The sequence below is a fragment of the Trichoderma asperellum genome, chromosome 1 (assembly GCF_020647865.1).
Source record: "Trichoderma asperellum chromosome 1, complete sequence".
Taxonomy (NCBI): domain Eukaryota; kingdom Fungi; phylum Ascomycota; class Sordariomycetes; order Hypocreales; family Hypocreaceae; genus Trichoderma; species Trichoderma asperellum.
Genome location: NC_089415.1, coordinates 3,138,544 through 3,166,418, shown reverse-complemented (window position 1 = coordinate 3,166,418; position 27,875 = coordinate 3,138,544). Strand labels below are relative to the sequence as shown.

Here is a 27,875-nt window from a genome sequence, read left to right as displayed (position 1 = left end):
GTGGGAGGGACATGGGATAGAATTATTTTTTTTTTTTTACTATTGGTGGGGACCCCAGCAAAAAACGTGGTGGTCAAGGGCATTTTTTTGTGCCAACCTTAGTAAATTCAACCACCAAAGTCCCTAATTGGTGTGTTGTCTGCTTCGGCTTTATTTTTTTCTCTCCTCTTCTCCCTCTCCTGTCCACACCCACCTTCAAATCCCTTCCCTCTCGCCTCCATTCTGCTCTCCGTAGAGAGACTGCGACGGCTTCGTCTTTCTTGTTTTCTTCCTCCCACGTTTCGACTCTCTGATTCACACAATGGCTGCTGCTGTCGCTGCTCCCGCCGCCGAGGCCGCTCCTGCGCCGAGCGTTCGCCCGACTCGCCCCGATGAGAAGGTCTTTAAGGAGGAGCTCGCCAAGGCCGAGAAGGAGCACAAGGCTTCCATGGACAAGTTTGTATGTGTGGCTTGGCTGCTCTTTTCTTTGTAGCAATGCGCGTTCCTGCTTTCGATTCCGGGGTAGCTGCATGACTGCAGCCTTCTATAAGAGGACTTTCGATTTTCCATCTTTGTCACCAGGCAATTCACTCTCTCAGCTGCTCCGAAGCCACAGATTGGTGCATGAGAAGAGCATAAAAAGAGGGGAAAGGAAGAAAAATCATGAAACAAAGAAGGACAGAGCAGAGAATATGCGTCATTCAGGCAAATTGGACATGTGCTAACTGCAGCCTTATAGAACGCCATCAAGGCCAAGATCGATGTTGCCCTCCCCAACAAGAACAAGGACCAGCCCAGCCCGACCCAGAAGCGCCGCCAGGAACTCATTGCCCAGGCCAACGAGATCCGCCAGAAGCAAGCCGGTGGAAAGAATGCTCGCACCTCCAAGCTGGACCAGATCAAGCGCCTCGACGAGCAGCTCCGCAACCGCATTGCTGAGCAGAAGACCGCCAAGGCCAAGGTTCCCTTCAAGAGCGTCGAGGATGTCGACCGCCAGATTGAGAGCCTCGAGAAGCAGGTCAACTCCGGCACCATGAAGCTCGTCGATGAGAAGAAGGCCCTGACCGACGTCTCCAACCTGCGCAAGATCCGCAAGAACTTTGGCCAGTTTGACGAGTCTCAGAAGCAGATTGACGACCTCAAGGCCAAGATCAAGGAGATCAAGGACACCATGGAGGACCCCGAGCAGAAGGCCATGTCTGAGCAGTACAACAAGATCCAGGCTGAGCTCGACACCATCAAGGCCGAGCAGGATGAGGCTTATAAGAACCTGTCTTCCCTGCGTGACGAGCGCACCAAGCTGCAGGCCGAGCAGCAGGAGAAGTTTGCTGCCATCCGCAAGCTCAAGGACGACTACTACGGCCAGAAGAAGGCTTTCCAGGCCTACGAGCGCGAGGCTCGTGAGAAGCAGCGAGAGCGCCAGCGCGCCGAGCGTGAGCGCTACCTCAATGAGCGCAAGAAGGCCGAGGCCGAGCGTGTCCTCGCCGAGGCCAGCGAGCCCGCCTACCTGGACGAGATCCGCCGCGCCAACAGCCTGCTCCAGTTCCTCGACCCCACCTTCAAGGCCGAGAAGACCCCTCTGTTGGCCAACTCTGGCCTGACCGCCCAGGCCCAGCGAACTGTCGACGAGTCTGGCCTCAAGGGCACCAAGCTTGTCCGCAAGGAGGACCGCGACGACGAGTATGCCCCCGCCCAGACCAAGGGCAAGAAGGGCAAGAAGGGCAACTCCGGCGGTGCTGCCCAGAAGGGCTTCAACTGCCCTCCTTCGGTTGTCGAGGACTGCTCGTTCCTTAGCCTTGATCCCCCTATGAGCGCCGCTGATGTCCCCAGCGTCATTGAGAAGGTCAAGGCCAAGCTTGAGCACTGGAAGGAGGACCAGGCCGCCCAGACCCAGCGTGTAAGTGCTACTTTACTTTTCATCTTCTACATATTCGCCCACTCTGTCATGTGTTTCCTGGCTAATCCTTTCAACCTAAACAGAACATCGAGAAGGCCAAGAAGAAGCTTGAGGAGCTCGAGAAGGCCGAGGCTAATGGCGACAAGGTCGACGAGGTTGCTGCCGACCTCAAGGACGCCTCCCTGGAGGACAAGGAGAAGCAGGAGGAGTCATAAAGGACTTTCTCCTCCCTTCCTTCACTGAAAGAGAAGACTCCGATTTTCTCAATGATTCCTTTCACCTATCTACATTCCTCATTACCAAGTTGGCGCATTTCACCCTTCGTTCGACTTTCCTCTCTCTCGCGCGCCATTTCATACACCGCTATATGATATATTCTCTCTCTTCTCTCGTTCCATCAATCGCCAGCTGCAGGGATGTAGATGGGAAATCGAATCGTAATTTTCTTTTTACAAGTCTATAAGGAATTGAAAAACAAAAAAGTAGGAAAGGGAAAAAAACCTGTCTCAAAATAGGAGGGATTTTGTTCTTTTTTTTATAAAAAAAAGGAAAAGCTCTTTTCTTTCTTTTCTCCTACATCGTTACAACAAGCGTTCCGCGTGTTGGTCTGTTTGTCCTTTTTTTTTATCGTTTCAGCTTTCTTTTTTGTCATTGGTATCTCTTATTTTGTACCTAGGTATCTTTTATATCCTCGTCAATGGATGGGGGGATAAATGGGAGTTTTCAAGCCGAGCACGAAATATACAGGCCTCATGGAAAATGATGTATAAGGAAAAAAATAAAAAGGCTACATTCCTCCCCCTTTTAAAACATGTTGACGTGTGGCACAAAGTACTGTCTCTTCCCCCACTCATGTGATACTCGCATTAATGCTGGCACAACCTGGTAAATGTCCCGAGGTCTATTCGTTTTTTTTTTCGGTGTATGTGGCGGCTTTGACTGGCTGGCTTCCTGCATGTAACTCGCTGTATGCGTCGATGGGAACACACCTACATGCAAAGTAAGCTAGTAGGCGTAGCCCATGCAATGATACCAGCAATATATATGATACGGTTCACCACGCTGGGCATCTAATTAGTCGGGCAATCTTGGTGTGTTCGTGCTGCTATCCGCCTCGGCAGCAAGGCAGTCAGCGGCAGACTTTTAAAGTTTACATATTTGTTTCAGTCGTACTGCGTCTTGTACAAAATAGACTAGATCAGACCATGAAAAAAAACACGAATTGTTCAAATCTTCAACACGGGATGACTTATGATGGCTGTAGGAAGCACAAAGGCCCCTGATTACTCTTGAGACAGTAATCATGTTAAGCATTGGAAAAAAAAAAAAAAGAAAAAAAAAATAATCCGCTTTCCTGAATACTTTAATTTTATACGCCAAGCTAAATGGTATGCGGATGGTATGTATGCGTTTCAAGCCTTTTTTTCGAAACTCGTCTAACACGGGTATTCAAAATCGTATAAATGTAGGCAAAAATTGAAGAGAGAAGGAGGAAAAAATGAAAAAGCTCCAACATCCGAGATTTCAAAGCCAGGCTACTCCAACTACCATGCAATCGTGCCATTCCCATTCCAGACAAATGAAACCTGATGGTGATCGTACATGTCGTCATGCTCATGTCGCAGAAGAGATGAGGGTAAAGAAACGTGATATCTTCACTGCTTGCGCTTCTGGCGTTTGTGTCATCATATGAAGAAAAGAAAAAAGAAAAGGCTTTTAGCCATAGTTTCTTTGGTCGTTGCTTAGCTGTCTTGACATCTTGATTTTTGGTTTATCCAAAAGGTGCGTAATACGATGAAGATGGGTGGTGCTGTGGTGGTGGCGGCCTGAATGTCCTTCGATCTCGTGATGCAGCAGCTGGGGCAGGAGTGCGACGCTCCATAAGAGCCTCACGGTCATGAAATTGTGATGGAGGAGCTATGGCTGGAGGAGGGGCAGGAGTGCCAGCACTGGCGCTGATTGAGCCGGCTCGACGGGTCGGCTTTCGAGGAGGAGCAGTCAATGGAGGATTTTTCACGGCTGCCTCATCGTCTGCGGGAAGGGTGAGCTCGATGAGGCTGTAGAAATACTCGAGGACCTCGGGGTAACGTTGGACGCTGGCCTGCCAATCTTCATCAATGCCTCGCTTCAGGGTGGCCTGAGCCTCAGCAATTTGGTTTGGGTGTGGCGGCGCATTGTAATGGTAGAAGGCGTGGGCAGTGATGTGATCAAGATGAGCCGAGTGGGCCGTCTTTCGTCGCTCAGCGAGTTGACGGAAATACTCAAGTATGTAATCTTGAGCATGGGCCCTTACCCACGAACTATGATTTGAACAAGTTAGTGGCGCTAATAGAGTCGATTATGAAGGCGGTGAACGAACCGTATGTCACTATATATGGATCGCATCATGCGTTCCTCGGCCTGTTTAACAGCCACTTCGAGGCCTTTTGCCTCGCAGTCACAGGCCATCGAGGCCGGAGCATGGCAGATGGCGCAGTCCGGATCCATCCTGATGATGGTCTTGCGCGCCTTGGAATCTCTGGTGTGCATCTTAGCAAAGGGGTATCTTTGGGTGAGACGATTGTTTCTTTTTGTGTCTAAGGCTGAAGTGTAATTGAGAGGGTATTCCAGGGAGGAATGGGTATAAAACAGAATACGGGCTAGTATTACACAATGCAGAAGCTATTCAGGCACACGAGAAGAAAGGCACGGTGAAGGTTTTTTTTTTTTTTTCTTGCTGGCGGGAACAGATACGGACGGGGTTTCCTCAACCGCAGTAGCAAGGCCTCACTCCCCCTTTGGCAAGCCCATAGACGGGCTTCATGAGTGACGGGCGTGGGACAGACGGAGAGCGTCGCAGATGGCGGGAGGAAGATTGGGCATATGAAGAGGGAGGAGAGGGAAGTGGAAGAGGAGGAGAGGAGAGGAAAGGAAGAGGAAGAAGAAAGAGAATGGAAGAACGAAGGGGGAGGGTCATTGAGAAAGGAGAGAGAACAAGGAGACTGATTGACTGACTGACCTAGTAGTACTAGAAGAAAGGATAAGACAAGCAGAAGCAACGATAGGCTCACGCCAGGCGGTAAAGGGAATAGAGGAATGCCAGCGGAAGAGCAGCAGCAGGACGCGGCGTCTGTGCTAGATCAGAAGGCTGACGCTGTTTCGCGGATGTATCCTGCAAGCAGCAGCACAAGCACAAGCACAAGTACAAGCACGAAGCAGCAGCTCTGGCGGCGTCGGACCCAGGATGAAGCTCTCGGAGGGGACCAGACGAGGGCCTTGGGAGGGACAAGATCTCAATGCCTGGGACCAGAGCGTGGGGAAAAGCCAAAAAGCCAGCTGCTGCAGCAAGAGTCGAATGAGGAGACGGCGGGTGGGTGACGGGCCAGCTGTCGTGGCTCGAATGCGGGATCGAGGAGCCTATGCAGGCTAGCCTAACGAGCAGCGAACTGGCCCAACGCAGGGCAGGAGGAGGTGCCCAAAGAGGTGAGCAGCGCTGTCGAGCAGGCCGAACGTCTGCAGTGGCGAGCGGGCTTTTGGGCAGGGCGGAGAGAGAATGGCGGGAGGCAGGAAAAGAGCCGCCTGGGCTGAGTAATTGGAATTTCGAAGCTGCTCAGACCGGCTTACCGTGCAAGAGGCGGTTCTGCGTAGCCGTATTTGTATATCGTGGCGGTCCGCCGCAAGGGTTGCTGAAACCGAGAGTCGTAGCGTGTACGATGAGAGGTCCCGCACGCCTAAAAACGGCGTCGTTGCTGGCTGGACTTGTATATGTGGCTGCTGGCGTCTCGTTGTCCGTGCAGCGAATGGAGCCGCTGGTGTGACACAAGCAGGACACGACAAGACACGACACACACTCGCACACACTCGCACACACACACGCGCGCGCGCGAGAGGAGGCTGGTGGACCGATGGCTGGATCTGCTGGCGCTGACTTGTTGACCGTGGTGAGGAGATCGCTGGGCTGGTATCATGCAGCGAAAACTCAGCAGGTGGCGGATGGGGCCGGCAGAAGCAGCAGCTCGACGGTCGCTTTCTGTGGTCTCACCAATCGGGTCAGGCTGCCCTTAGCGAGAGAATTCCTTGTGCGGTACGTGGGTGATAATCCTGCCTGCAGCAGCCCCGTCGTCTCCGTAGCGGCGCCTGTCTCTGGCTACCCCGGCAGATCTCGTGCTTTGGGTCTCCCTTCGCTCGGCCTCTTTTCCTCTCTGCCTGCGGGCGTGCTGATGTGCTGGATGCCGTATGTAATGTCCGTGTATGTAGGTGCTGCCGCGGAAATGCGGGCAAACAGGCGGGAAAGTCACCTGCGGGCCTGAAGACGACGACGAGGCAGAACAGGCTTGTCTCGTCCTTGGCTAGGACCAGAGCCAGAGCAATTACACCGCACTTTTTAGCAGTGGCAGCAGCTTCAGAAAGCGGGCTTGAGCATGCACCGTCGAATCACGAGGAGGGGCGGGCCATGCATGGACGAGGCCCGCTGTTGGCCAGATTCGACCCTGTGGACAAGGCTGCGAGGAGCTAAGAGCGTCTAGCTGGCTGGTCACGATGCCGAGCAACTGGCGATGCTGGTAACTGGCTGATGAGATGATTGATCGATGCTAGGCTAGTCGCCAGAGAGGGAGAGTACATAGCAGCCGCAATTTGGCCTCGTCCTCGTCTTCTATCGTGATCACATTTCTCCTCTTGGACGGAAAACAGCGTCGCATCAGGATGCCTCCTGCTGCGTTGGTCTCTGCACTTGCGACGATCGAGCCACGGCAGCAAATCAGACACTGGCAGAGTCAGCCTTTTTGCCTCATTGTGAGTGCCTTTTCACGTTGTCCTGGTCCTGCTCGACTCGACTCGACATGGGGGACGGCAGATGAGCAGGGTCCAGTGAGGTGTTGTCTGGCCTGAAAGCGGGGGAGACGAAAACTGGAGGCTTGCTGCCAGCTCAGCGGTGCAGCTTCCCGTGCTAAGGTACCTGGAATACCTGCCTGATGCTGTGCTACTGTATGTGCTGAGTCGTACTGTACCACTGATGGATTGCATACCCAGGCACCTCTTATTAATGCACCTGCTCGGCACATGTAGTCATCACACAGCCTGCAGCCAGATTGCAGATTCCCCTCTTGTTACGGATATTGCTATTCTGTAGGTATGGATGCAGCTGTGCAAGCCGCCGTGCTCTCTCCAGTTGAGGCACTACTAACCTAGTAGGTACTGTCCCAGCGCCACCCACTGCTGCGATGAGCTAAATCCTCTGATCGGCTCCCTAAACCCCACTATGCCCGCCGCCATTCGGAGCCGGTGGGGTCGAGCCTCCGGCGCTGTCTTCTGCTAATTTACACCACTTGGGTGGCCTTATCTTATCGGCCACTTCCAGTATCGGAATTTTTAAATGCATCCGCCAAAAATCCACATGTACACCATGGACAAAGCGAAGCGCATGCAATAGCAAATTGATTCCGACATGCCGCCACGGTGTCCTGGTCCATCTCACCTGCCCCTGGCACCATTCCTCTATCCAGCCCTCTTCCGGCCCCGATATGCCAGCTCTTCTCTCCTCCGAACGGCATTGAGCCGTCAAGCACGCCACTCTTCCTCATCCTCTAGCCTCAACGACCTCCCCGAATCACGACTGAATCCCGCACCAGATGATTACGCAGCCCCAAGCTTCGCCGACAAGGCTGAGCTAACGCTGTACGCCGGCCGTGGCGGCAACGGCTGCATCTCCTTCCACCGAGAAGCTTACTATCCCGACGGACCTCCCAACGGTGGGGACGGTGGCCTTGGAGGTAACGTCTACATCCAGGCGGCCCACGGCGAGACTTCACTGCACAAACTGGCCCGCAGACGCTTCATCCGCGCGGGACGCGGAATTCACGGCCAGGGAAGCGGCAAGAGTGGCATGCGAGGCTCAGACGTCGTCATCACCGTCCCAGTCGGCACCATCGTGCAGGAGATTGAGCGGCATGACCCGGCTGCCGAGGAGGATATGGCCATAAGAGCATTCCAAGCGCAGAAGAAACAGAGGCGCCGCGAGCTTTTGGCGCAGCAACAACTACAAGCAGAAGTGGAAGAGGAGGAGGAGCCTCAAGAGACTGACCGGCACTCAAGATGGAAGAATCCCGAGGACGACTACGATCCAGATGCCGACGACCCAGAGCGCGGCAAGTGGCTGCTCTATCCCGGAATGTCCAAAACCGACGTCAAAACAGCAGAGTTTCCCAAGCTTCCCAAACGAACTCGTCTCTTCCAGCAGCCTCCCCCGCCAATCTATCTCGACCTCTCCAAACCAACGCCTACACCCATCCTCCTAGCAGCAGGTGGCATTGGCGGCCTTGGAAACCCGCACTTCACTTCACGACAGCACCCAAAGCCAATGTTCGCCACCAAGGGTGATGAAGCCGTAACTCTCAAGATCTCTCTAGAGCTCAAACTGCTCGCCGACGTGGGCCTCGTCGGCCTTCCCAACGCTGGAAAGAGCACCCTCCTGCGAGCTCTCACCAACAGCCGCACGCGGGTTGGCAACTGGGCCTTCACAACCTTGCAGCCAAACATTGGCACCGTTGTCCTGGACAAGTACTCCGGCCGTCCCAGCGTCAAAGCCGCTCAAACCACCACTGACGATGGTGCTGTTGGCGGGCCAAGAACGCGCTTCACCGTCGCAGACATCCCCGGCCTCGTCGAAGGAGCCCATCTCGACCGCGGCCTCGGAATAGCTTTCCTGCGCCACGTTGAGCGCGCCGGACTCCTCGCCTTCGTCATTGATCTCAGCGCCGGTAACGCTGTTAAGGCCCTACAGTCCCTCTGGCGCGAGGTGGGCCTCTACGCCGAGATGCGCCAGGACGAAGAGCGCTCCCGCGAGATCGAGTCCCGCGTCGATTGGGACCTAGTCTCCCAGGCCAGCCGCGGGCCGATCAACCTGATGGGCGCTTCATACGGAACGTCGCTGCCGCCCATGCAAGAAGCGCAGACGAGGAAGGCTGCTCCGGCGTTGGAAATTGCTGGCAAGCCGTGGTTTGTGGTCGCTACCAAGGCTGATCTGCCGGAGACACAGGAGAATTTCAAGGAGCTCAAGACGTATCTTGATAATGTTACCGAGGGGCGAGAACAGCATCCGAGCGGCGTGGAAGGAGCGTGGACGAAGAGATGCGCTGCCATTCCAGTGAGTGCGATCAAGGGGAAGGGAGTTGATCGCATTATTCACTGGACCGTTGGGCTGTTGGATGAGTAGAATTGTCGTCGCTTTGAGCAAGCACGGGATATCGTAATAACAGCATTTGTACGAATAGACAACGACTCTGTAAAATTAGAATAGCAAAAGAAAACGTTACTTAGAACAAAAAGCATTTGTATATATAAATAGGTACCTAGTTTTACCAAATTCTCCCATATCAAAGCCCGATGGTACATCTTTTTCTTTTCTTTTCTTTTCTTTTCTTTTCTTTTCTTTTTAAATCTTTCATCCTTGTTTCAGGGATTATACAAGGTTAGATGGGTCATCATGATCCTCTCCCAAACTAATTATCTTAATCGGCTCCCTCAGGCGTGGGAATATCCTCCACGTCAATCTCCTCATCTTCCTGCTCCCCGGTCTCCTGCTCCTGTTCCTCAGCCGCCTTCTCCTGCTTCTCCTTGCGTTGGAGGCTGATATTAATCAATGGTGAGGTATCGTTAAACACTCTAAGCAACATGGCCGAGCGGTCCTCCTTGGGCAACATCAGATTCAATGAGTGGATGCTCTTCCAGAGGGGCAGCGCCATTCTCTCCTGCCACTCCTCATCGTCGCCCTCCGGCTCGACTCTTAGCACGCAGCATCCCATGCCAATGTCACGCACGCGCTCACCAATCTCCTCAAAGTTCTGCCACTCCCCTTCGTTGATCTTGGGGAACATCTCGATGAGGAGCTTGTGGAGTGTCTCCTTCTTGCGCAGGCGCACAACGCGAGGCTCGCCAACGTAGCCCTGCAGGATGGGCATGCCTTCAGCTTGGATACGCCAGCGGCAGACCTCAGCTGAGGGGGCGTCCTGCTTCATGAACATGCGGACACCGCCGTGGATGAACTTGAGGCCTCTGCCTTCGTTCTCCGTGAGGATGTCTCGCGTGAGGGCGGTGGTGTAGTATATGGCCTTGGCAGGCTCTCCCATCTCATTCCTCACCATGTATCGGTTGGTGGGGAAGCGGCTGGACAGTCTATAAAAGTCTTTGATGTTCTGAATGACAGGGTGGGAGGGATCGAGGTACTTGAAAGGCTCTTCAATGGGACCGTTCCTCTTTGGTTTGCCTGGGCGATCTTCGCGCTCAGTCGCAGCAGCCGGAGCGGGGGCGGGGGTGGTGGCTGCTGAGCTCTCCTCTGCAGTCTTTGCCTTCTTAGCTGGCTGTTCTGCATCTTCTTCGGTCTCAAGGGGTCGCTTGCTAGCGGCTGGGGAGGCATCGTCCATGGGTTCATCTTCCTTCTTCTCTTCCGGCGCAGAGGCGTCCTCTGGTTTTGTCTCGGCCGCAGTGGTAGCGGTGGCAGCATCATCTGAGGCGCCGTTGGCCTGGTTAGTCTGCTTGGGCTCATTCTCGTTCTTGGCCTTGAACTCCGCCTTCTTCTCCAGAACTGTAATGAAAAAGCCGCCAGTATCCTGCAAGTGCGGGTAGATTCTCATGCAGCGCTCCAGGGGCAGAGTAGTGCCATTGGGGTCGGGGAACATGGATGGGACAAGTCGACCAGGGGTCACGCCATCCTTGCTCTCCTTGGTGAAGTTTTCAACCTCTTCCCAGCTGTTCCAGATCTTGCCGCTCTTGTCCATGATCTTCCAGGACTTGAGGCCAGGTCTACGCACAAGACCATCCAGCTGATCGCTAGAGTCAACGATCTCCACATTGTCCAAGCCGCCACATCTCTCAATCGCAGCAGCAATGATGGACTCGTTCTCGACAGGGTTCATACTGCAGGTAGAGTACACAACGCGACCACCCACTTTGAGAAGTTGCAGGGCTCGGACAAGAATGCGGATCTGGGTGATGTGAAGCCCCAGAGCACTACCCGGCTGCCAGTCTTTCCACAGGTTGGCATTCTTTCGTGCTGTTCCGTCTCCGGAGCAGGGGACATCGGCAAGGATTCTGTCAAACTTCAGGTAGTTGCCCTTGTTCGAGTTCGGATCGGTCGAGGGCAGCTTGATGGAGGGGAACTGAGTGGCGTCGTGATTCATAACCAGGAGATTGGGAGATGACAGTCTCTTGAGTTGATGGACTAGAAGATGGCCACGCTTATAGTCGGCGTCGTTGGCGATGAGCAGACCTGTAGCACGGCCCGCATCAGAGGGGTCAGCCTCCAGATCCGCTTCAGCTTCTTCTTTGGTCTCGTCACCAAGGTCCAGGCCGTCTTCCTTGGCAAATTCTCGCAGGACTTTCCTCACGCGAGACTCTTCGCCAACGTGGAGCATCTCCAGCAGCTGGGCGGACTTGCTGCCCGGCGAGGCGCACATGTCCAGCACAGTCATGCCTGGTCGGAGATCCATGAGCAGAGGAGGAATCATGCTGACAACCTCTTGTCTGCTGATGTTGCCGACGCTGGTCTCGGACACGAGGAACTTTTGGAAGGCGGCAAAGGGCGGGAACTTGCGAACGACGTTCTTGGGCGTGGTCATCCACCAAGCAAGCTCGTCGGGGTACCAGGGAACGGGCTGGGGAGGGTCGACGGGACGGCCATCCTGGTGCTCAATCTTGACGATTTCGGGAATGTATCGGGATCGCAAAAGTCTCTCGACAGCGAGCGCATGGCTATGCGACAAAGCTTTAGGTTAGCAACGGATCAAGAACAACAGAGAGGGTAACGTTGACGCGCGCGCGCAACAAGTTGGACGCACCCCTTGGAACCGCAGAAGCGGAAGCTGTTGGGCAGCTCGCGCCTCAATGCCTCCCAGAACTGCGTCTTCTCTTCGTCAGAGAACTCCAGCAGCGAGTCGTAGTACTGCTGGAGCTTCTCGTTCTCCTTCTTGAGCGCAGGATAGTCTCTCCAGCTGTTTCCGCGCTCGCCGCCGCCGCCACGACCTCCGCCACGGCCACCTCCACGACGGTTCTTTCCCTATTCGCAGGCAAAATAACAAGAAATGTTTAGCAATGGTCTTCAATTAAGTCGGCGGGCATATGAAAAATAGAAAAGAGCAACTCACTCTGAAGCCCTTTTTGCCCATCGTTGCGGATTTGGATCTGCTCTGGCTGTTGGAGCTTGTGACGAATGGAAAATTTACAAATTTACGGGACAGAAAATCTTAAAATCGAAAGCGCCCCGCCATGTTCGCGGGTAGGAGTGCGCTAAAGGCCATTGGAGGGTGTGGCGCCGTCCAGTAAAAATGCGAGGCTGGAGCGCTAAAGCATGCGGGCTGCTGCGGTTGATCTGGCAATGGGGCCTGAAGTCAATAGAGGGTAATGTTGGTAATGTTCCATGTTCTTAAGCCCACTCACTTATTGGCAGCAGCAGCGCTGGAATCGAGTCAGCAGACAGTTTTTCTATAATTCAGCTCCCTTTTTTCCACGCCCCAACAAAGAAATTCCTACTCAAATCAGTCAGCTTATCGCCATATTGATGTTATGGCTTGTGTATTAGTACCTAGTTCTCAGACGCTGCAGAGTGTGTCTAATAAGGAACATGTGCCATATGTGGACGCAACCCTTCTGCCGTGTCACGGTTTCGACCAATCAATCCCATCGTGCTTCTCAGTTCTCAGCCTTGGATGAATTGATTGAATTGGTCCGTTAATATGTTGAGTCCGAGGTTAAACCGCAGTCGCCGCGCGGGGAAGTGCTATAACATCTCGCCCAGCATCCATCAACCCTTCATATCTTCAGCCTTCATCTTCCTATCGTCGTCTCCTTGCTGTGCTCAATATGGCCATGCAGCCAACTATTCTTGAAGTTGACCCTGAAGGTGATACCCTTTTCATCCTACGCAATCCCGACGCGCCCTTTGCTGTGGAAAGCTCCTTTACTTTATGGCCGAGAGCTCTGCCGCAATACTGGATGCCTCACATGAAAGAAAACGAAACTAGCTTATGGTTGTCGGCAATTGCTGCAACACCAGCGACCAACAACACCCCAGAGATACATATGCGGCTTTCTTCGAAACACTTAACACTAGCTTCAGTATATTTTCAGAAACTGGCGTCCAGTGGCTGGATAGAGACCAAAGTAGCGAGTGGCTACTCATACACGGTCACAGCCAAAGACTGGGATGCAGACTCACTAATAATTCTGATGAATATAATCCATGGCCAAACGCAAAAGGTTCCCAATAAGATTGATCTGGAGATGCTGGCAAAAATAGCTGTGCTTGTCGATTATTATAAGTGCCACAAGGCAGTACGCTTTTTTGCAGATGCGTGGATTAGCCGGCTACGACAACCTCTGCCCTCGTCCTACAGTCGGGATCTGTTGCTTAGACTCTTGGTATCTTACATATTTTCCGAACATCGGGTCTTTACAGCGCTTACAAAGACCATTATATATGAGAGTAGAGGCCCTATTCATACATTGGGCTTACCAATACCAGAGGACATGGTTTGTAAGTTTACAAATCGCGGTCCTTTGTTAAATAAGTACTGAGATTAGATTCAGATATCCTTGAGGTGGAAAGAAAGCAGCTGATCTCCGGATTGATATCTAGCCTTAACTCGTTGAAGACCCAGTTGTCTAAAGAGGAAAAAGAATGTTCGTTTGAATGTTCTTCAATGTCTCTAGGCGCTCTCATCAAAGGTATGATCTCGATGCGCCTAGACGACCCCCAGCCAACAGACCAATTCAATGGTTACAGTGTCGTGGCAATAGAAAAAGCCATCGGCGATATCAAGATACCAAACTATCTTGGGTCCCTCCGCCATGGCTCGAGTTTCTCAGGAGCCACTCACTCTACGTACACTGGAGGTTTTGGTAGTATAAATAGTTATGCTGAGAAGCCCAACTGCAACCTTGAGAAGAAAATTGAGCCTATCGTCAAACAGCAGCTGGAGAGCCTGCAGGGGTTGAGTTTGGCGTCATTCCCTAGTCATTGATGGAAGCAGAGGCAGTAGAGGCAGTTTTTAAGATAACTCTTGAAGTACATAATAACAGCACGCATAATAGTAGACTTCAATGTTGTCGACTTGAAACATGTGGAACCAAGGCCATCAAAGGGTCCATTATTCCCAAGACTTCATCTTTAAGTCCGCAGATAGTTATGTAGACAATGCACTTAAGTGGACGACGATATAAACTGTGAGTTTGTGATCGCCCCAGTAGCATGCATCTACATTGGAAGCACACCACATACCACAAATAAAAGCTGCTCCTAATACACTGTTTCAAGCCGAGGCAGAGAAAACTATCCAGAAACGCGTGTAGAAGATCTACATACAGCCGCACGACCTTCGCCATCTTCTTCACGTCCAAAGACATTAGATTGCACGCCCAGTATCGACACACCACCGTTGTCGTCTATGTTGACGGCGGATTAGTGCCAACATACCGCGTGCAACATCTCAAACGTCAAGCCCAGTTTCTAAGAAGATGGAAGAGGAAGAGGAAGAAGCTTGAATACGTTGCTCGCTTTGATATAGCGAGAATGAAACACACAGGAAGATCATTGCTCAATCTATACGTCTGAAAGCTCATCTCAATTGAAGAATTGATCCGGTCAAGCGGCCACCAATGTCAGATAGGACAGGGCAACGCAAATTAGATGAGCAATTCATGGAATATGTCACGATCCACGGCAAGGATCTCTGAGAAGAGTCCCCGTAGAGTTGGATGACAACACGCATGTAGGGTAGCCAAGCCATATACTGTAAGTGGATGATCAAGATTGGAAAAAAATTGTTCTATGCTATTGCTAGACTTATATTCCTACTTCGCTGAGAGAAATGCCTTCACAGTTTTACCAAGAACAAGGCATAAGATATTGGCAAAGCAGGTGAATTGTAGAGTGCGAGGGCTGGCGCAAATACAAAATGTTCCAAGTGCGGAGGACAACGTAGAGCAACACACGACTCCCTTATGGTTGGTTCTTCCACGATGATATATCTTTTCCGTGACCCTATTCACATGCCGCCTTCCATCCCCGCAACCCCAGGTAGTGTTGAGGGTGACATTATCTTGAGTTATATTTGCGGCTGGTGCTCATCATTTGTATTTGGACACACAAGGAAGTTAACCATGACGTCCACAGATGGCTCAACGATATTCACACCGGACCATAAACAACATATAAGAATACGCTACAGAGACGTCTGCAAAGACGCCACCCACTTTGGCCTGGAACGGTCGCTGCCTCGCAGTTCCTCCGGCGGGAAATACCTACAACATTTTCCTCCAGGGCACGAATAACGCTATTCTGATGATCGAAGATGGTGAAGCTTATGTCGGCGACATCTATTTTGATCAATTTAAACATAGTACTTGGCTTTGTGTCAAGAAGAATGGATACTTTGGGTTTACACAACTAGGAAGATATTTGGGGCACACAGTTACTGGCCATATCCACGCTTGGGGCTAATAATTTCGAAAACTGGAAATTCTTTACAACGAAAAAAGCACCCAGACGGAGGACATCAGTTGCTAATGCCGCACTGGTGGTTGGTTCTCACTTAAAATGCTATGCTGTGTTGATGGAATTGGACCAAACCTAGAGTTGAGGGATCACAGAACGGAGACATGGGAGTTTGTTAGGGTAACTAAACTTGAAAGGCCCTATGTCACTCACTTCGCATCATTGGCATGGTATTAGTAGGGTTCTTTCTACCCCGCGAATAAAGTGTACCTTCTCGTGTATCTGGCAAAGGAAGCTCTACGTGAGATAGATGTGACGACATGAACATTCCCCATTGCCATACGTGTACGAAGAGTCACAGTTGAGTATACTTTCTCGCTTCTCCTAGGAGTATGAACTAGCTCTCTCGCCAAGGACTGAGTTTGTATAGTTCTTCATAGCGTGTTATATCGCACTCAAGATGCTGTGTAAATCTTTGACATGGTTGGAGTAGCAACGCCGTTTCTGCATCTCACTAACATTTCTCTCTGGCGAATCAGAAGAGGACTGCTCGTATGGACTGCGCCATCTTAGGCCGTCCTACCGTATTGTGCTTTCTCCTACTTGCATCGCTATGTCTGCCGCGCTTTAACCCCTTGTCTGAGCCACGTATCTGCCCACACTCGCGTATTCAAGGAGCAGCCACCGTTGTTTATGTTGGGGCGTTGGGGTTTAGGGATTGGCGATCTTTTAGACCAAATTCGTATGCTTCGCTTCCATAAGACTCTATGTATACATGCCCTAGTAGATAAACATTGGAGATGCAATCTTGGGGGTGGTAGATTGCATGTTTTCTTGAGAGGGAAGTGATTGGAATCAGCAATACTAGCTGCATGTTAGTGTGCCCCTAGCTGAAGAATGTCTCAGTTCTGTCATACTATCAATCATGAAATTAGCATCTCCGCGCCGTGTCGTGAAGAAATTTTCACAATGAGCGTAGAAGCCTAACAGGGGCAGGCTGTCTTATAGAATTATTATTATAGTGCGATGTCAACCATCCCCAGTGGCTTACACAGGTTTGCCTAAATTGGAAATCTTAGTGAATGACATAGTTATAGCAGGGATTCGTGCCAATAATAGCTAAGACAATAGGCTAGCCGTATAATTAAGTGGCTTGAAGACCTCATTGCTCGGTAATTGAGTTTATCCCCCGCATATATAAGAATATTGGTCGATGTCGATCACTGCGCTAATGCAGGCGGTTGAGGAGATTAAAAGCCCAAGCAATATTCTGGCGGTACTATGCTGCTTTGCTCCAGGGTATCTACCCCAGCTTGAGAATAGAAAAAAAAAAGAATTAAGTTTATCACCTGCATGTATAAAGAATCTTGGACGATGTCGATCACTGCACTAATACTGGCAGTTGAGGAGATTAAAAATGACGAAAATACCGGCGGTACTTATATTACTATATTCTAACACATTTATTGCGATTTAAGGATACTGAGAAGGCCATAGTCAGTTAACAACCACAGCAACGAAGCGTTAAAAGCCTTATCAACACTCCGCAATATATCGAATATATCTCTCTAGTTAGCTGGCTACTCTGAAATAAAATATATCCAAGAAATGCCACGAAGATATCCTAGTACAATAGTTTTATACCGACAATCAGCTAATCCATATAAGATCCATGTAAGCCACACCGTCAGATAGGTAGCCAGTTAGCTTTTCTCGATTATTATGTAAACTATAAGCTATAGAATAACCAAGCGATCTGCAAAAAGATAGGGACAGCAAAAGGAATATTCACACACAAATCAATAGTAAGCGCCCACGTTTATGAAACTGATTGGTAGTTTTTTGTGTGCATATTTATTATCTTGTGTGTTAAATTTTTCAGACCCCTTGACAACTATAATCTTTAGTATTACATCATTTATCGAACTGGCCTTGCTAGAGTTTGATCTTCACTACACATTTGGTAATGTATTGCTTCAATTTAGCCGGTTAAGATTAAACCTAACAGCATAGTGTTCTTTAACCCTGTTTCTCTTGAAAAACTCAGTTACAGATGAGAGTGAGCAAATCCTTGAGGTGCAGCTGAAGATATAAAAGGCAGGTATATTCCTGCTGTTGTCCAAGATAACATACCATCAACAAGTGTCAATCTTTACTTTATAACCCATTATCATTCGTTCAAGTCTCAGCTACTTATTATTATTTTTATTCAACAAAATGAAGTATACTGCTGCCCTCATCGCTCTGGCTGCCACTGCCATCGCCGTTCCCACCCCCGGTGGTGGAGGAGGTCAAGGTGGTAAAGGTACCACTGGTGGAGGCGGCGGTGGTGGAGGTACTTGTAACACCAACCAGAACGCCGTTTGCTGCAATGGTTTCCTAGGAGGCATAGTCTGCAATGTTGGTATTCTCGGGACAGGCTGCAACAGCGGTTCTTACTGCTGTGACTCGAGTGCGGACCAGGTGAGCTTCACACAACTTCTACCTAATCTCAAGTCTCTTTTTGATCACCACTAATCACAAGATGCGATAATTAGGGTGGTCTTATCAACCTGAACCTTCTCAACTGTGTTTCCCTTTAATCAGAATTTGCCTGGCAAACAAGTACTGTTGGACTGTGACAGGATTAGGACTTTATCTTGCTCTATTTGTTCAGCTCAACATATTATTCTGTGGATGTTGTCTTGGTGATATTCTTAGCTAGTAACGGGCTGTAATTACAGCTACTGATACCAAATATCATCAAATAAAAAGTATATCTGCTATTATGGTATAAATCTCTATAATGATTACTATTGCATTCAGTAGATTTAACACCAGTACAGTTGTACATAATAGGGCCATGTGCCATGAACTATGACATGAATTGGAGCATAACGTTAGAAAAACATGGTTCAATATGGTGACGGAATTTGCTATGAATATACGGAAGAGGGAGTATTTATTTGTCCCTGAAGCCAATGATGAAAAAGCATTGACCGGCGTCACGCGATAAGAGTTGGCAGCTGTCTGCATATGGTACCTGTGGGGTAAATTTTATAGGATTTATAGCAAGTACCCTTATGGTGCTGCAGAGTACAGTAATCCGTAGTAAGAGAGAGTAAAAATAAAAGAGAAAAAGTACAATGGCAGTATGGGGCATGTTAAAGGTACATATCGTGATACCAGTGCACAGCCATAAGATGATACTCTACTATGGCCGCCAATTAACGAAATTCACGACCATCATTTCGCCTCTTGAGTGTAGAAATAAGTGTCTGACGTTATTAGTTTAGAATCTCTTTCTGCACGGACTATTGTAATTTGTATGTGTACATCGTAACCAGCTGTGTACATGTTTCTACTAACCTACATGTAACATGGCTCAGAAATTGATTTTATAATAGTCTGTAAGAGGACACAACTGGCCATAACAATAGTAATTGACTTGCTAGCAAATTCACATAGCCGAAACACTTGCACTCCAATGGAGCCCGCAGTCACAGTTGATTGGCCGATGTGACAGCAAGACTGAGAATGACCTGCAGTTCTTGCTACCTAGAAACTCGGGATAGATACTGGAGACAGTGGAACTGCAATCAGACCTTATAATTGGTCATATTGATGGCAAGCATCAGTAATAGGGATATGGATCAGTAATTGTGAAAATAGGACCAGGGAGACATGCGAGGCGACTCATACACACACATATATATAGTGTAGCACTTGAGCCTCTGACAACAGCAATCCAGAATCACTCAATTGCATACTAGCGTGTTCATTCTTCAATCTGTCCACCTCATACAAACTCATACTATCCTTAATTGGCACCGCCTGCAGAATGCATCAGACTATTTCTCCCTCGATCTTCTACTGGGGAACGGTAGTCGCATTGATCACAACGGAAAACGAGAATGGAACCTTTAATATTTGCCCAATGTCCTCTGCGTGGTGGCTCGGCAACCGCTGCATGCTTGGACTGGGAATAGCCTCTCAAACAACAATTAATCTTCGCCGCACCAAGCAGTGCGTTATAAATCTACCCTCGGATGACATGAAGGACGCAGTGAATGCTCTGGCACGTACAACTGGTCCGGCGAATATAATGACCGCAGAGCCAGATGACGGATACTTGTACTTTAAGAAAATGAACGGGTACAGTCATGTTCCTGACAAGTTTGGCCATGCAAACCTGACGGCGCAAGCCTCCGAATTGGTGCGACCTGCACGAATCGCAGAATGCCCTGCACAAATGGAAGCACAGTTAGTAGGCGTTTACGAAATGTGCCAGGATTCCGACACAAAAGGCTTCATGGCGCTAGAGGTCAAGGTTCTCCGCACTCATGTAGATGACAGCATTAGGATGAAAGGTCATAAGAATCGAATTGATCCGGATTTGTGGCGTCCCATGATTATGAGCTTCTAAGAGCTATATGGGCTGAATCTGGGCAAGGTCGCGCCATCGGTGCTCGCCCAAATCCAGGAGGAAGAGTACAGAGCATTTTCCAATCCCACGGAAGATGATGACCCAGAGGAAATGGCGGATGGGACGACTCAGCCTGAACAGATTCGAAACTGAGACTGGATGATGGCAAATTTAAGCTGTTGAGCTGGGCAACTGTAGGTTGGCCGCTGGTTCGTGGGCATTGGATAGATCCGCATCATTTGATGCTGCACATTGTTAGGAGAGATCTAAAGTAGTATATATATATATATATATATAGGCTCTTAGAGTATAAAACCAATTAGCTAGACGTTATTAATGAGTCAGCCTGTAATAAAAAAAAAAGTTAGCTAACGACAATGGGGATAGGTGCTGCAAGAATATATGCAAGTGCATATTAATGGCTTTAGTTGTAAAAAAATACTAGGTCTTCCCAGCATATACCGTTGAAGGCATCCTGCTGGTATGTATATACCTAGGATCCACGAATGCTGACTTTTTTTTTAATGATTTTATTGAATAATTACTCTATTTTTGTAGTAGATGGCCAGAACCTAGATTAGTCCTTGTTGTAGATAATACTGGTTTTCACTGTTCACTGTTCAGACAGGCTTTCCTTAGAGCTGTTTTCCAGCAGCCATTTGGCCAGAGTGTTAGTATGCCAATCAACTATCGACTGTCGCCCCATTTATATAATGATTGAGATGATAGAGGTTCTTCCAAGGAACCGCCTGTCAAGCCGTTTTCCTAGGCTTTGAGGAACACAAGCGTGGCGGTAGCTAAGTTTAAGCCTCACGTGTTAAAAGGCGGGAAACTCTCGAGCTACATCATCATAAAAAGCGGCTTGCAAAAGCTACACGTACCTATCACGAGATCTATAAAAAGCAAACCTATCGCAAGGAGACCTTCAGACACTGCTGATTTATCTCAAATTCATGGCCGAAAGGTAACTATATTGGCTTTTAGAAGAGGGTGTCTTAACGGTAAGGTTCCAGCTTCCAGGAGGTTTACTCTTCGATATAATGGAGCTGAAAGCCTATTCCTAGACTCTTTCTACTGCATTCCCTCATTCACCTTTGGTGTTTTACATGTGATATTAAATACACCAATTGTAACCATCCGTTGTAGCAGGGCAGGACATGTTGAATCGGGTTGTTATTACCTTGCATACATCCCCTAGAAACAGGGATCGTGTCGGATTGATTACAAGCTTCAGGCCTGGAATGCAGAACGTATGTCATATAGACCTCATTTAGCACCTGGTCCTGCAGAGGATAATATTTAGTGTCGCCCGTTGTCCAATCGCCTAGAATAAGACAGAGCAGGTCTAGATAGCTAATAGCCGAAAGCGACGTCACTCTTATCACCCTTTCAACGCCGCGTCTGCAAGGGGTATTGACCAAGTCATCAAACACCCCTACTTGACCTCTCACTTCTCTTCGCATAGTTGCCTGAGTCATACATGCAAGGACTGCACAAGGCTCTTAACACCTCCAAGTCTCTCAGCCAAGGAGAATACTTCATTCTCTTATAAAACCAAGCAGCCACAGCACCTCCAGGGAAAACAACGTCGTGGCGTTTGGTGGAACAGTTTAGGACTGGGGCTATTAAAACTTTCCAGCGTGCTACCCCGCTTCAGCGCTCCAGAGCCTACTTGTTGCCGCATATAACATGCATCTGGGTCTGGGTCTGGGTCTGGATCTGGGTCTGGATCTGGATCTGCTCTATTAATATTTACTGCAACACCGTCATAGCTGGCGCACAGGCTGTGCCGGAGCTAAGTATACAATTCCTGCATATCTGTTTGCAATATTATCCTCGTCCATCACCCCAAAGTCGATTTGCTTTCCCGCGCTCTACTTTCCTTTATTAATTCTACTCCATGAAGCACGTCGGCCTTGCATTCAAAATGAAGCTGAATATCATTATCAGCACCTTTCTCCTTTCATCTTCCACTCTAGCACAGAGCCTGTCGGGCCTACCCACCTGCGCTGTAAGTCCGTCAACGCCACCAGTGATTGGCATATGTTAACCTAGTTGGTAGGCAACGTGCGCTCTTAATGCGGTCGGAGCGACGGGGTGCGCCGCAACTGATGCCAGTTGTATTTGCATGGCTGCTAGCTTTCTTGCTTCCATTCAAACCTGTATATCATCCGCTTGTAATGCAAGTGATCAGGCAGGTTTGTGGCGCCTGACCCCCTTTAAGAAGCCATACGCCTAATGTGCCATTTCTGCAGCTACTCTTTCATTCGCCCAGCAATTTTGCGCATCCGCGGGCGTCACCATCACTTTACCGGCTGCCGCCTTACCAGCACAGACTTCGAGCACAAGCTCGGCGCTCCAAGCAACCCCCCAGCAGTCGGTGACTGAAGCTCCAGCGGCCATTCCTACTACGCTGGTTACAACTACAGACTCGGCTGGAAACGTCTATACCGTCACCGGCGAAGTCCTTATATCTGGAAACAGCACGACTACCGTCCCATGCCGAACCGTCATAACGACCAACGCCGCAGGAGTGACAATCACTAGTACCGAGACAGGCTCATCCGTCGTACGCTCCCCTTGTTCCTTTTCCTGATGAAACTCGGCTGACCAGAGTGTACAGTTGCCGACAGCACTACAAGGTACAACGCCAGCGTCCACGGCCAAATCTTCAACAACAGCCATTGTAACTGGGGCAGCTCAGATGCTAAATTGGTCTCGTGCGGCCTTTTTATCCATCGGGCTATCAGGGATCTCTATAGTCTTGGTCCTGCTGTTCTAGACTAAACTGTATTTGCAGAAGACATGAATTAACCTCTAATACTAATTCCCCTAGTTTTCCATCCCTTATATATAGCGATATGAAATTCACACTGATTTTCTTATATTCATATTATATTCAACATATCTCGCAAAACACATATTCATATAACATATTCATGCATATTTGTTAGGGGTTCCCCTAATGCTAACCTGCTACAGTGAAGTAAATGAGGCTACAGGCGTTGTCTGTGTGATGAATGAAGTTAGGTTGGGATGCAGTTCAATCCACTGAAGAAGACTACAAGATTCGGAGAGATATCCTCGAGGCCCTCCATACCTCACCGTATCTGGAGAGAAATAACAGGAATCTAGATCGGGTCAAGTTGGTCTATATTTTTTTAACATATTTAAGGACGTGGATGATAAGACTAGAGGAGCGCTTCGGCAGGTATATCAGGGACCTCTGCGGCTTAGCTCATATGGAAATCTTTACCTCAGCCACTCTGGATTGAGTTGATATTCATGCCTTGGAAATAAGGGTTATAATGTCAGCTTCTGACACTACAATCTGGGGAATCTATGTACTAAGTATAAACCTCTTATTAATTTCTGCATACCAATCTCGGCTATTGCCTTTATAAGTATAAGTGGCAGCATGTCAGTATTCCGTATCAACAGGCAGCAGCCCCCCATATCGCAACTAGAAAGGTACTTGACAGCTACGAAATGACAAACAATCATTGAATCTCTGGCAAATACAAAATATATAGTCAAATTCAGACATAGAATCCAGCATCGGGGTACCTACAAAGTATATCCAGCACTCTCCTTCAGCCCTCTAGGCAGCAGCTGCACCAGCCCACTCACACCAAACCTCACTCTCACTCTCGCTCTCACTTTCCCTTCACTTCACAAACTCACCGCCCACAACGCACAGACCATCCTCTCAGCTATATAATCTCTTCTTCCCTCCCTCTCATCTTTTTTCTCTTTTCTCTTCTTTTTCCTCTTCTTCATACTTACCTTGTTTCGCATTCCCAAGATCATGAAGCTGGGAATGCAGTGCGGAGGACCTGCATTGCACATCGCGGAGTCGGCTCCTTGCTCCATTGTCCTTTGGGGCCATGGGAGGCGCAATTTTTGATCTTGTTTCTCTTTCCTTTTCTTTTTTTTTTTTCATTGTGCTGCTTCTGCTTGCGGGAGCCACGAAGAAGAAATAGAAAAACTCGTTTGTATGCCGAGATGACTGTATATAGCTGTGCGGGGCTTTGGATGGAGATGTTTTACGCGTTTGGTAGTTGTAGAAAGAGATACCTATCGTCCTAGGAAATATACACGGAGACCAAAATCAGCCATAATACTACTTCAATGCATTATTTTCATCCGCTATTCTTTCCCATCTATCATTATACTCCAAAAAAAATAATGGCCCAACATATCATGTCCGCGGGCTTCTCAAAAAGGTGACCACGCCGCTGCAGTATCCAACCAAATCATCCAGCCTGTTGCATTCCTTCTCCTGCTGTTCCTTCCACGCCTCAAGAGCCTTCAGTAGCGCCTTATTCTCCATCACCATGTCAAAGTGAAGTCGGAGGAACACTGTCATCCACGCTTGTGTCAACTCGTAATCCTTTCGTGCTTGGAGCCTAGTTGTGAGGGCTCGGATGAATAGCAGCAGCTCGTTTGACTCGTCATCATCACCTAGGGAGAGCGATCGAAGCTCTAGATCCGCGCTTGAAGGAGAGAGAGACTTGAGGTGCTCAATGAAATCGTCATCTGTAGTTAAAAAAAAAAAATTAGTACTTGTTCAACTGCCAGAAAGTAGCACTCGAAAATATCCAGGTAGGAAGCTTACAGTTATTATTTTCCGCACCAGCACGAAGCCTCGACGTAAATGCTTCCTCAAAGCGAGCCTGGTCATATCTCGAGATACGAGACTTGCCATCGTTCTCTGCCTGCTCAGCATCATCCTTGAGCCCGGGTACTTGCGCGCCAGAAGTGGATGGCAGGAAGAAGGGAGCCTTCTCGGGAAGCTTTGGCGCCTCAGTCGGCTTGTTTCGCTCCTTGATCAGGTCTAGATGGAGCAGCGTCTGCCATCTACTCTTGGGAACCAAACTCAACGTCATCAGGTCTGCGCTGATCTGGTCAATAGAAGGCGCAACAACACCACTGTCTTCCTCCTCCTTGTCTTCTTCAAAAGCGGCTTCCAGTAAGCCTTGGTTTCCTTCTCCAGCCGTCGTGGGTGCAGCCACCAGGCCGATTTCTGCTTCGGATATCTGGCGAGTTGGAACGTGCTTGTACAGGGCCTTATTTGTCCAAATCGTAACGCCGGGGCTATCCTCGAGAGCAGCAGCGAGATACTCGCCAGTGTATGACATAGCAACAGCTTTGCAAGGCTTCTCTAATCGAATAGCATCGATAAGGTGGCTGGTAGGTAGGTCCCAGATCCTTATGACAGAATCGCGAGAGGCAGCGATGATCCACCGGCCATCGTTTGAAAAGCAAAAGTCGTTGATAACGTCCTTGGGGCCCCAGAATTCACGAATAGTTTTCTTTGTCTCTAGGTCAACAACTCGAATAGACAAATCATCGCAAGAAAATGCCAAAAGGTTGTTAGCTGGGTGGTATCGGCATCCAGTTGGGAATGTCATAGGCGCCCAGTCCAGCTGCTCAAGGAGAGTTCCCGTCAAGAAGTCCCAAAACTTGATCTTGCCGTCCAATCCGCAAGATACGACAGTCTTATTCATGGAATCAACAACCAGACCAGTAATAGCCTTGGTATGTTTGCCGACGCCGGCAGGATATTTCCGATTGCCTTCGCTCTGTAGTTGAACAACGTCGTCTGCTTGTCGAAGCTGCTGCATCTTCAGCTGGCGAGCCTGTGCCGGTGTCAACTTGGAAGGGAAGCGCTGGCGATGGACACCAGACTGTAGGTTGTACATGTCGATACCACCAGCTCCTGAGCCGACGAGCGCAAACGTTCCGCAAGGGCTGATGGCAACAGTGGTAACGTCAGTGCCGTCTCCCGTCGGCAGTGCCCAACGACCAGCTCTCTTTCGGCCCCAGAACCAGGTACGGGCGCAGGGGTCGCCCTTGTGAGCAGTGACAACACTTTCCCAGCCCGTCATGCCACTAAGCTCAGCGTCCATCTTCTTGCTGAGGTCCCGTCCCTTCTGCCAAATCTCCTGTTTACCAGGCAAGGCGCCAATGCCGCCATCGCGGTTAAGCGAAGTGGCAATACAGGTAATTTCGGGGGCTTTGAGGTCTTCCAAAGTCGTTGTTGGACCGTGTGAGAGTGCGTTGGTAGCCAGTATACCAACCTTCTTTGCCTTCTTGCGAATATTGCCTTGGCTAAGCTCTGTACTCTGGCCATCACGACGCATACTCCACCCCCAGAGGCTCCTATCTTTGCCACCGCTGATGATCCACTTATTTCCAGCTTCAGCACCGTCGAAATCGGAAGGCAAGAACTGCAGGCAGTTGACTGGTCCGGAATGTCCGCTACGCGAATGCAAGATTCTCGGGATAGGGGAAAAGGGTGTCTCGTCGAAGATCCACGTCTTGAGCGAATTATCTCGGCCGCTAGAAACGATGACTGCCTGTCCAGACAAAAACTCGACTTTGCTGATACCGCCAAGGACAGCATCTCCCTCGCCTGATGGTGGATTGTGAGCACTGCGCAGGACTCCCATCACACGACCTCCACGGTTCAGATCCCAAAAGGTGATGTCGCCTGAGGCCGGAGTCGCAGTGGCCATGACACCATCCTTTCTACCATCATGTCCGGCTCCCAAGCCGTCGGTTCGGAAGGATATTGAAGTAACGGGGGCGTCTGGATGTCCGGCTTCGACTTGAAGAACGCGCTTATCAGTCAGAACATTGGTGATGACCAGAGAGCCGTTCGAGTATGCAATCGCCAGCATAGAGAGAGCCGGGGTTGGCTCGAGGCAGGTGACAGCGCCGGAATCCGGTGAAGGCGGCAAAAGGGTGTAAATCAACTTTCCGGTGCTAATATTCCAGATTTCGACCCAGCCGTCTTTGCGACCAACAAAGATCTTGTTCAGATACGTCGGCATAGTGACAACGCCACCCGTGATCTCATGGCCACCCTTGGCAGCAGCCATGGTGTGAATGGTGGTGTAATGTTCAAAGGTTGCCGTTTTGAAAACCTCAATTCTTGTCTTTGCGCAAGCAATGAACCAGGTTCCGAAGATGGCAATCTGTTGAATTGGCTCTGCCAAGTCGCTTGGAAGGGCCACCTCGGCGATCTTTCTGCCTCTTTGAAAGACCCATAGGCCCTGAGGCTCGCCATCCTGCGATCCACCCCATGCTGCAAAAACCTTCTTTCCCCAGGCTAAAGTAGCAGTGATATCGGCGTGCGTCTGTGGTCGAGTGACGAAGACGAGGTTGAGACCGCGGAGCAGGTCGTATGTTTGCAGAGAACGGCCAACGGATGTTGTGATTTGGAAAGTCGTTTTGCCCAATGGAACAGATGTGAATGGGATATTGGACGGGGAGATTAATCCAACAGTCTACACAGTGGGTGGTTAGAGCCTGCTGTGCCAAGTTAAAAAGCTATTGAGGATATCGTATGAACGAACTCTGAACGGGGCAAAGATTCGCGAGGAATTGCTCTGAGTTTCGGGCGCATTGGCCGAGGTAGAGACTTTCTGGCGCTTTGCCAGCGGCCCATCGGGATCGGAATGCGGCATCTTGGCGCTGGTGTTGTGGTGCAGCGTTTCGCAATCTCTCGTCGAGAACGTGCCGGCGGATCTGTAAATTTTTGGCGGTGATGAATACTGCCGTTTTCTGCCGCTTACCTAAGGATGGCACTACTGGGCAATGCATGGCTACGCCACAGCATCTCGTGCCACCTCCACAGGCACCGCCACCACATGTCCATCCAAAGTCCATGTAGCTGAAAAAAAAAAGCAGTCTTTCTTTCAATCATAAATCATCTTAATGTGTAATAGATAGATGGCAATGTTTCACTAGAGGCAGCGCACCACCGGCGCCTTGAAAGAGGCCATAGATACTAGATACTTGCAGTGCTGCTTGCTGCGGGTTATACAACAGTCTCTGGCGCCTCATGCATAAATAGCCGCGCAGCGTGCAGCACTCCCGATCTTGAGGAGCTCTAACAAAATGAATTATGCCAAGCAGCTACAATATATGCCAGTAGGTACTAGGTAGCAGAATAATGCCCGGCGATGAGCATCGTACTCGGCCAAGAGGATGGCTGCTGCAGAGCCAAATTTCAGCCCTACGACCGTTTCTTACACTCTATCCAATCAATCTCTCTGATTGGTGTGGTTACACAGACTGCCACGCCCACTACAAAGCATTACACGCATGCTTACATTTCA

The 27,875-nt window shown here is 49.7% G+C and overlaps 9 protein-coding genes across 9 annotated transcripts; 6 read left to right on the top strand and 3 right to left on the bottom strand.

The window, feature by feature from the left end:
• Positions 1 to 47: 47 nt before the first annotated feature.
• TrAFT101_000993 (uncharacterized protein) lies at positions 48 to 2,724 on the top strand. Its single transcript, XM_066126213.1, has 3 exons — positions 48 to 439; positions 719 to 1,876; positions 1,960 to 2,724. The coding sequence occupies exons 1-3, from the start codon at positions 302 to 304 to the stop codon at positions 2,089 to 2,091; spliced, it is 1,428 nt and encodes a 475-aa protein (XP_065982312.1). The 5' UTR covers positions 48 to 301; the 3' UTR covers positions 2,092 to 2,724.
• Positions 2,725 to 3,647: 923 nt separating this feature from the next.
• On the bottom strand, positions 3,648 to 4,405 carry TrAFT101_000992 (uncharacterized protein; the record flags this gene model as incomplete). Its single annotated transcript, XM_024899224.2, has 2 exons — positions 3,648 to 4,176; positions 4,236 to 4,405. 2 exons carry the CDS (start codon positions 4,403 to 4,405, stop codon positions 3,648 to 3,650), a joined length of 699 nt encoding a protein of 232 aa, XP_024765230.2.
• A 2,750-nt stretch (positions 4,406 to 7,155) lies between these two features.
• TrAFT101_000991 (uncharacterized protein) lies at positions 7,156 to 9,236 on the top strand. The gene has a single exon (XM_024905957.2). It carries the CDS (start codon positions 7,302 to 7,304, stop codon positions 9,066 to 9,068), a length of 1,767 nt encoding a protein of 588 aa, XP_024765228.2. The 5' UTR covers positions 7,156 to 7,301; the 3' UTR covers positions 9,069 to 9,236.
• Positions 9,237 to 9,363: 127 nt separating this feature from the next.
• TrAFT101_000990 (uncharacterized protein) lies at positions 9,364 to 12,015 on the bottom strand (the record flags this gene model as incomplete). Its single annotated transcript, XM_024904648.2, has 3 exons — positions 9,364 to 11,602; positions 11,689 to 11,906; positions 11,995 to 12,015. The coding sequence occupies 3 exons, from the start codon at positions 12,013 to 12,015 to the stop codon at positions 9,364 to 9,366; spliced, it is 2,478 nt and encodes an 825-aa protein (XP_024765227.2).
• A 196-nt stretch (positions 12,016 to 12,211) lies between these two features.
• Positions 12,212 to 14,113, top strand: TrAFT101_000989 (uncharacterized protein). Its single transcript, XM_024907503.2, has 3 exons — positions 12,212 to 12,252; positions 12,303 to 13,382; positions 13,436 to 14,113. Exons 2-3 carry the CDS (start codon positions 12,710 to 12,712, stop codon positions 13,867 to 13,869), a joined length of 1,107 nt encoding a protein of 368 aa, XP_024765226.2. The 5' UTR covers positions 12,212 to 12,252; positions 12,303 to 12,709; the 3' UTR covers positions 13,870 to 14,113.
• Positions 14,114 to 17,490: 3,377 nt separating this feature from the next.
• On the top strand, positions 17,491 to 18,052 carry TrAFT101_000988 (uncharacterized protein). Its single transcript, XM_024904647.2, has 2 exons — positions 17,491 to 17,804; positions 17,879 to 18,052. Exons 1-2 carry the CDS (start codon positions 17,559 to 17,561, stop codon positions 17,921 to 17,923), a joined length of 291 nt encoding a protein of 96 aa, XP_024765225.1. The 5' UTR covers positions 17,491 to 17,558; the 3' UTR covers positions 17,924 to 18,052.
• A 1,109-nt stretch (positions 18,053 to 19,161) lies between these two features.
• On the top strand, positions 19,162 to 19,746 carry TrAFT101_000987 (uncharacterized protein; the record flags this gene model as incomplete). The annotated part of the gene is made up of 1 exon (XM_024905956.2): positions 19,162 to 19,746. One exon carries the CDS (start codon positions 19,162 to 19,164, stop codon positions 19,744 to 19,746), a length of 585 nt encoding a protein of 194 aa, XP_024765224.1.
• Positions 19,747 to 21,240: 1,494 nt separating this feature from the next.
• On the top strand, positions 21,241 to 22,660 carry TrAFT101_000986 (uncharacterized protein). The gene is made up of 4 exons (XM_024909420.2): positions 21,241 to 21,757; positions 21,809 to 21,944; positions 22,002 to 22,315; positions 22,370 to 22,660. Exons 1-4 carry the CDS (start codon positions 21,647 to 21,649, stop codon positions 22,526 to 22,528), a joined length of 720 nt encoding a protein of 239 aa, XP_024765223.2. The 5' UTR covers positions 21,241 to 21,646; the 3' UTR covers positions 22,529 to 22,660.
• A 1,119-nt stretch (positions 22,661 to 23,779) lies between these two features.
• TrAFT101_011986 (uncharacterized protein) lies at positions 23,780 to 27,268 on the bottom strand. The gene is made up of 3 exons (XM_024909419.2): positions 27,111 to 27,268; positions 24,365 to 27,041; positions 23,780 to 24,285 (listed from the first exon to the last, which is right to left on the bottom strand). The coding sequence occupies exons 1-3, from the start codon at positions 27,219 to 27,221 to the stop codon at positions 23,948 to 23,950; spliced, it is 3,126 nt and encodes a 1,041-aa protein (XP_024765222.1). The 5' UTR covers positions 27,222 to 27,268; the 3' UTR covers positions 23,780 to 23,947.
• Positions 27,269 to 27,875: the final 607 nt, after the last annotated feature.

What these genes read in the sequence shown, in the direction of transcription:
- TrAFT101_000993 (XM_066126213.1), top strand. Translation starts at nt 302, where the DNA reads ATGGCTGCTGCTGTCGCTGCTCCCGCCGCCGAGGCCGCTCCTGCGCCG. An exon ending in AGGCTTCCATGGACAAGTTT is followed by an intron (nt 440 to 718) that starts GTATGTGTGGCT and finishes GCAGCCTTATAG; the next exon opens with AACGCCATCAAGGCCAAGAT. An exon ending in AGGCCGCCCAGACCCAGCGT is followed by an intron (nt 1,877 to 1,959) that starts GTAAGTGCTACT and finishes CAACCTAAACAG; the next exon opens with AACATCGAGAAGGCCAAGAA.
- TrAFT101_000989 (XM_024907503.2), top strand. Translation starts at nt 12,710, where the DNA reads ATGGCCATGCAGCCAACTATTCTTGAAGTTGACCCTGAAGGTGATACC. An exon ending in AATACCAGAGGACATGGTTT is followed by an intron (nt 13,383 to 13,435) that starts GTAAGTTTACAA and finishes GATTAGATTCAG; the next exon opens with ATATCCTTGAGGTGGAAAGA.
- TrAFT101_000991 (XM_024905957.2), top strand. Translation starts at nt 7,302, where the DNA reads ATGCCGCCACGGTGTCCTGGTCCATCTCACCTGCCCCTGGCACCATTC.
- TrAFT101_000988 (XM_024904647.2), top strand. Translation starts at nt 17,559, where the DNA reads ATGAAGTATACTGCTGCCCTCATCGCTCTGGCTGCCACTGCCATCGCC. An exon ending in GTGACTCGAGTGCGGACCAG is followed by an intron (nt 17,805 to 17,878) that starts GTGAGCTTCACA and finishes TGCGATAATTAG; the next exon opens with GGTGGTCTTATCAACCTGAA.
- TrAFT101_011986 (XM_024909419.2), bottom strand. Translation starts at nt 27,221, where the DNA reads ATGCCGCATTCCGATCCCGATGGGCCGCTGGCAAAGCGCCAGAAAGTC. An exon ending in GAATCTTTGCCCCGTTCAGA is followed by an intron (nt 27,042 to 27,110) that starts GTTCGTTCATAC and finishes CCCACTGTGTAG; the next exon opens with ACTGTTGGATTAATCTCCCC. An exon ending in TGGTGCGGAAAATAATAACT is followed by an intron (nt 24,286 to 24,364) that starts GTAAGCTTCCTA and finishes TTTTAACTACAG; the next exon opens with ATGACGATTTCATTGAGCAC.
- TrAFT101_000986 (XM_024909420.2), top strand. Translation starts at nt 21,647, where the DNA reads ATGAAGCACGTCGGCCTTGCATTCAAAATGAAGCTGAATATCATTATC. An exon ending in CGGGCCTACCCACCTGCGCT is followed by an intron (nt 21,758 to 21,808) that starts GTAAGTCCGTCA and finishes CCTAGTTGGTAG; the next exon opens with GCAACGTGCGCTCTTAATGC. An exon ending in TAATGCAAGTGATCAGGCAG is followed by an intron (nt 21,945 to 22,001) that starts GTTTGTGGCGCC and finishes CCATTTCTGCAG; the next exon opens with CTACTCTTTCATTCGCCCAG.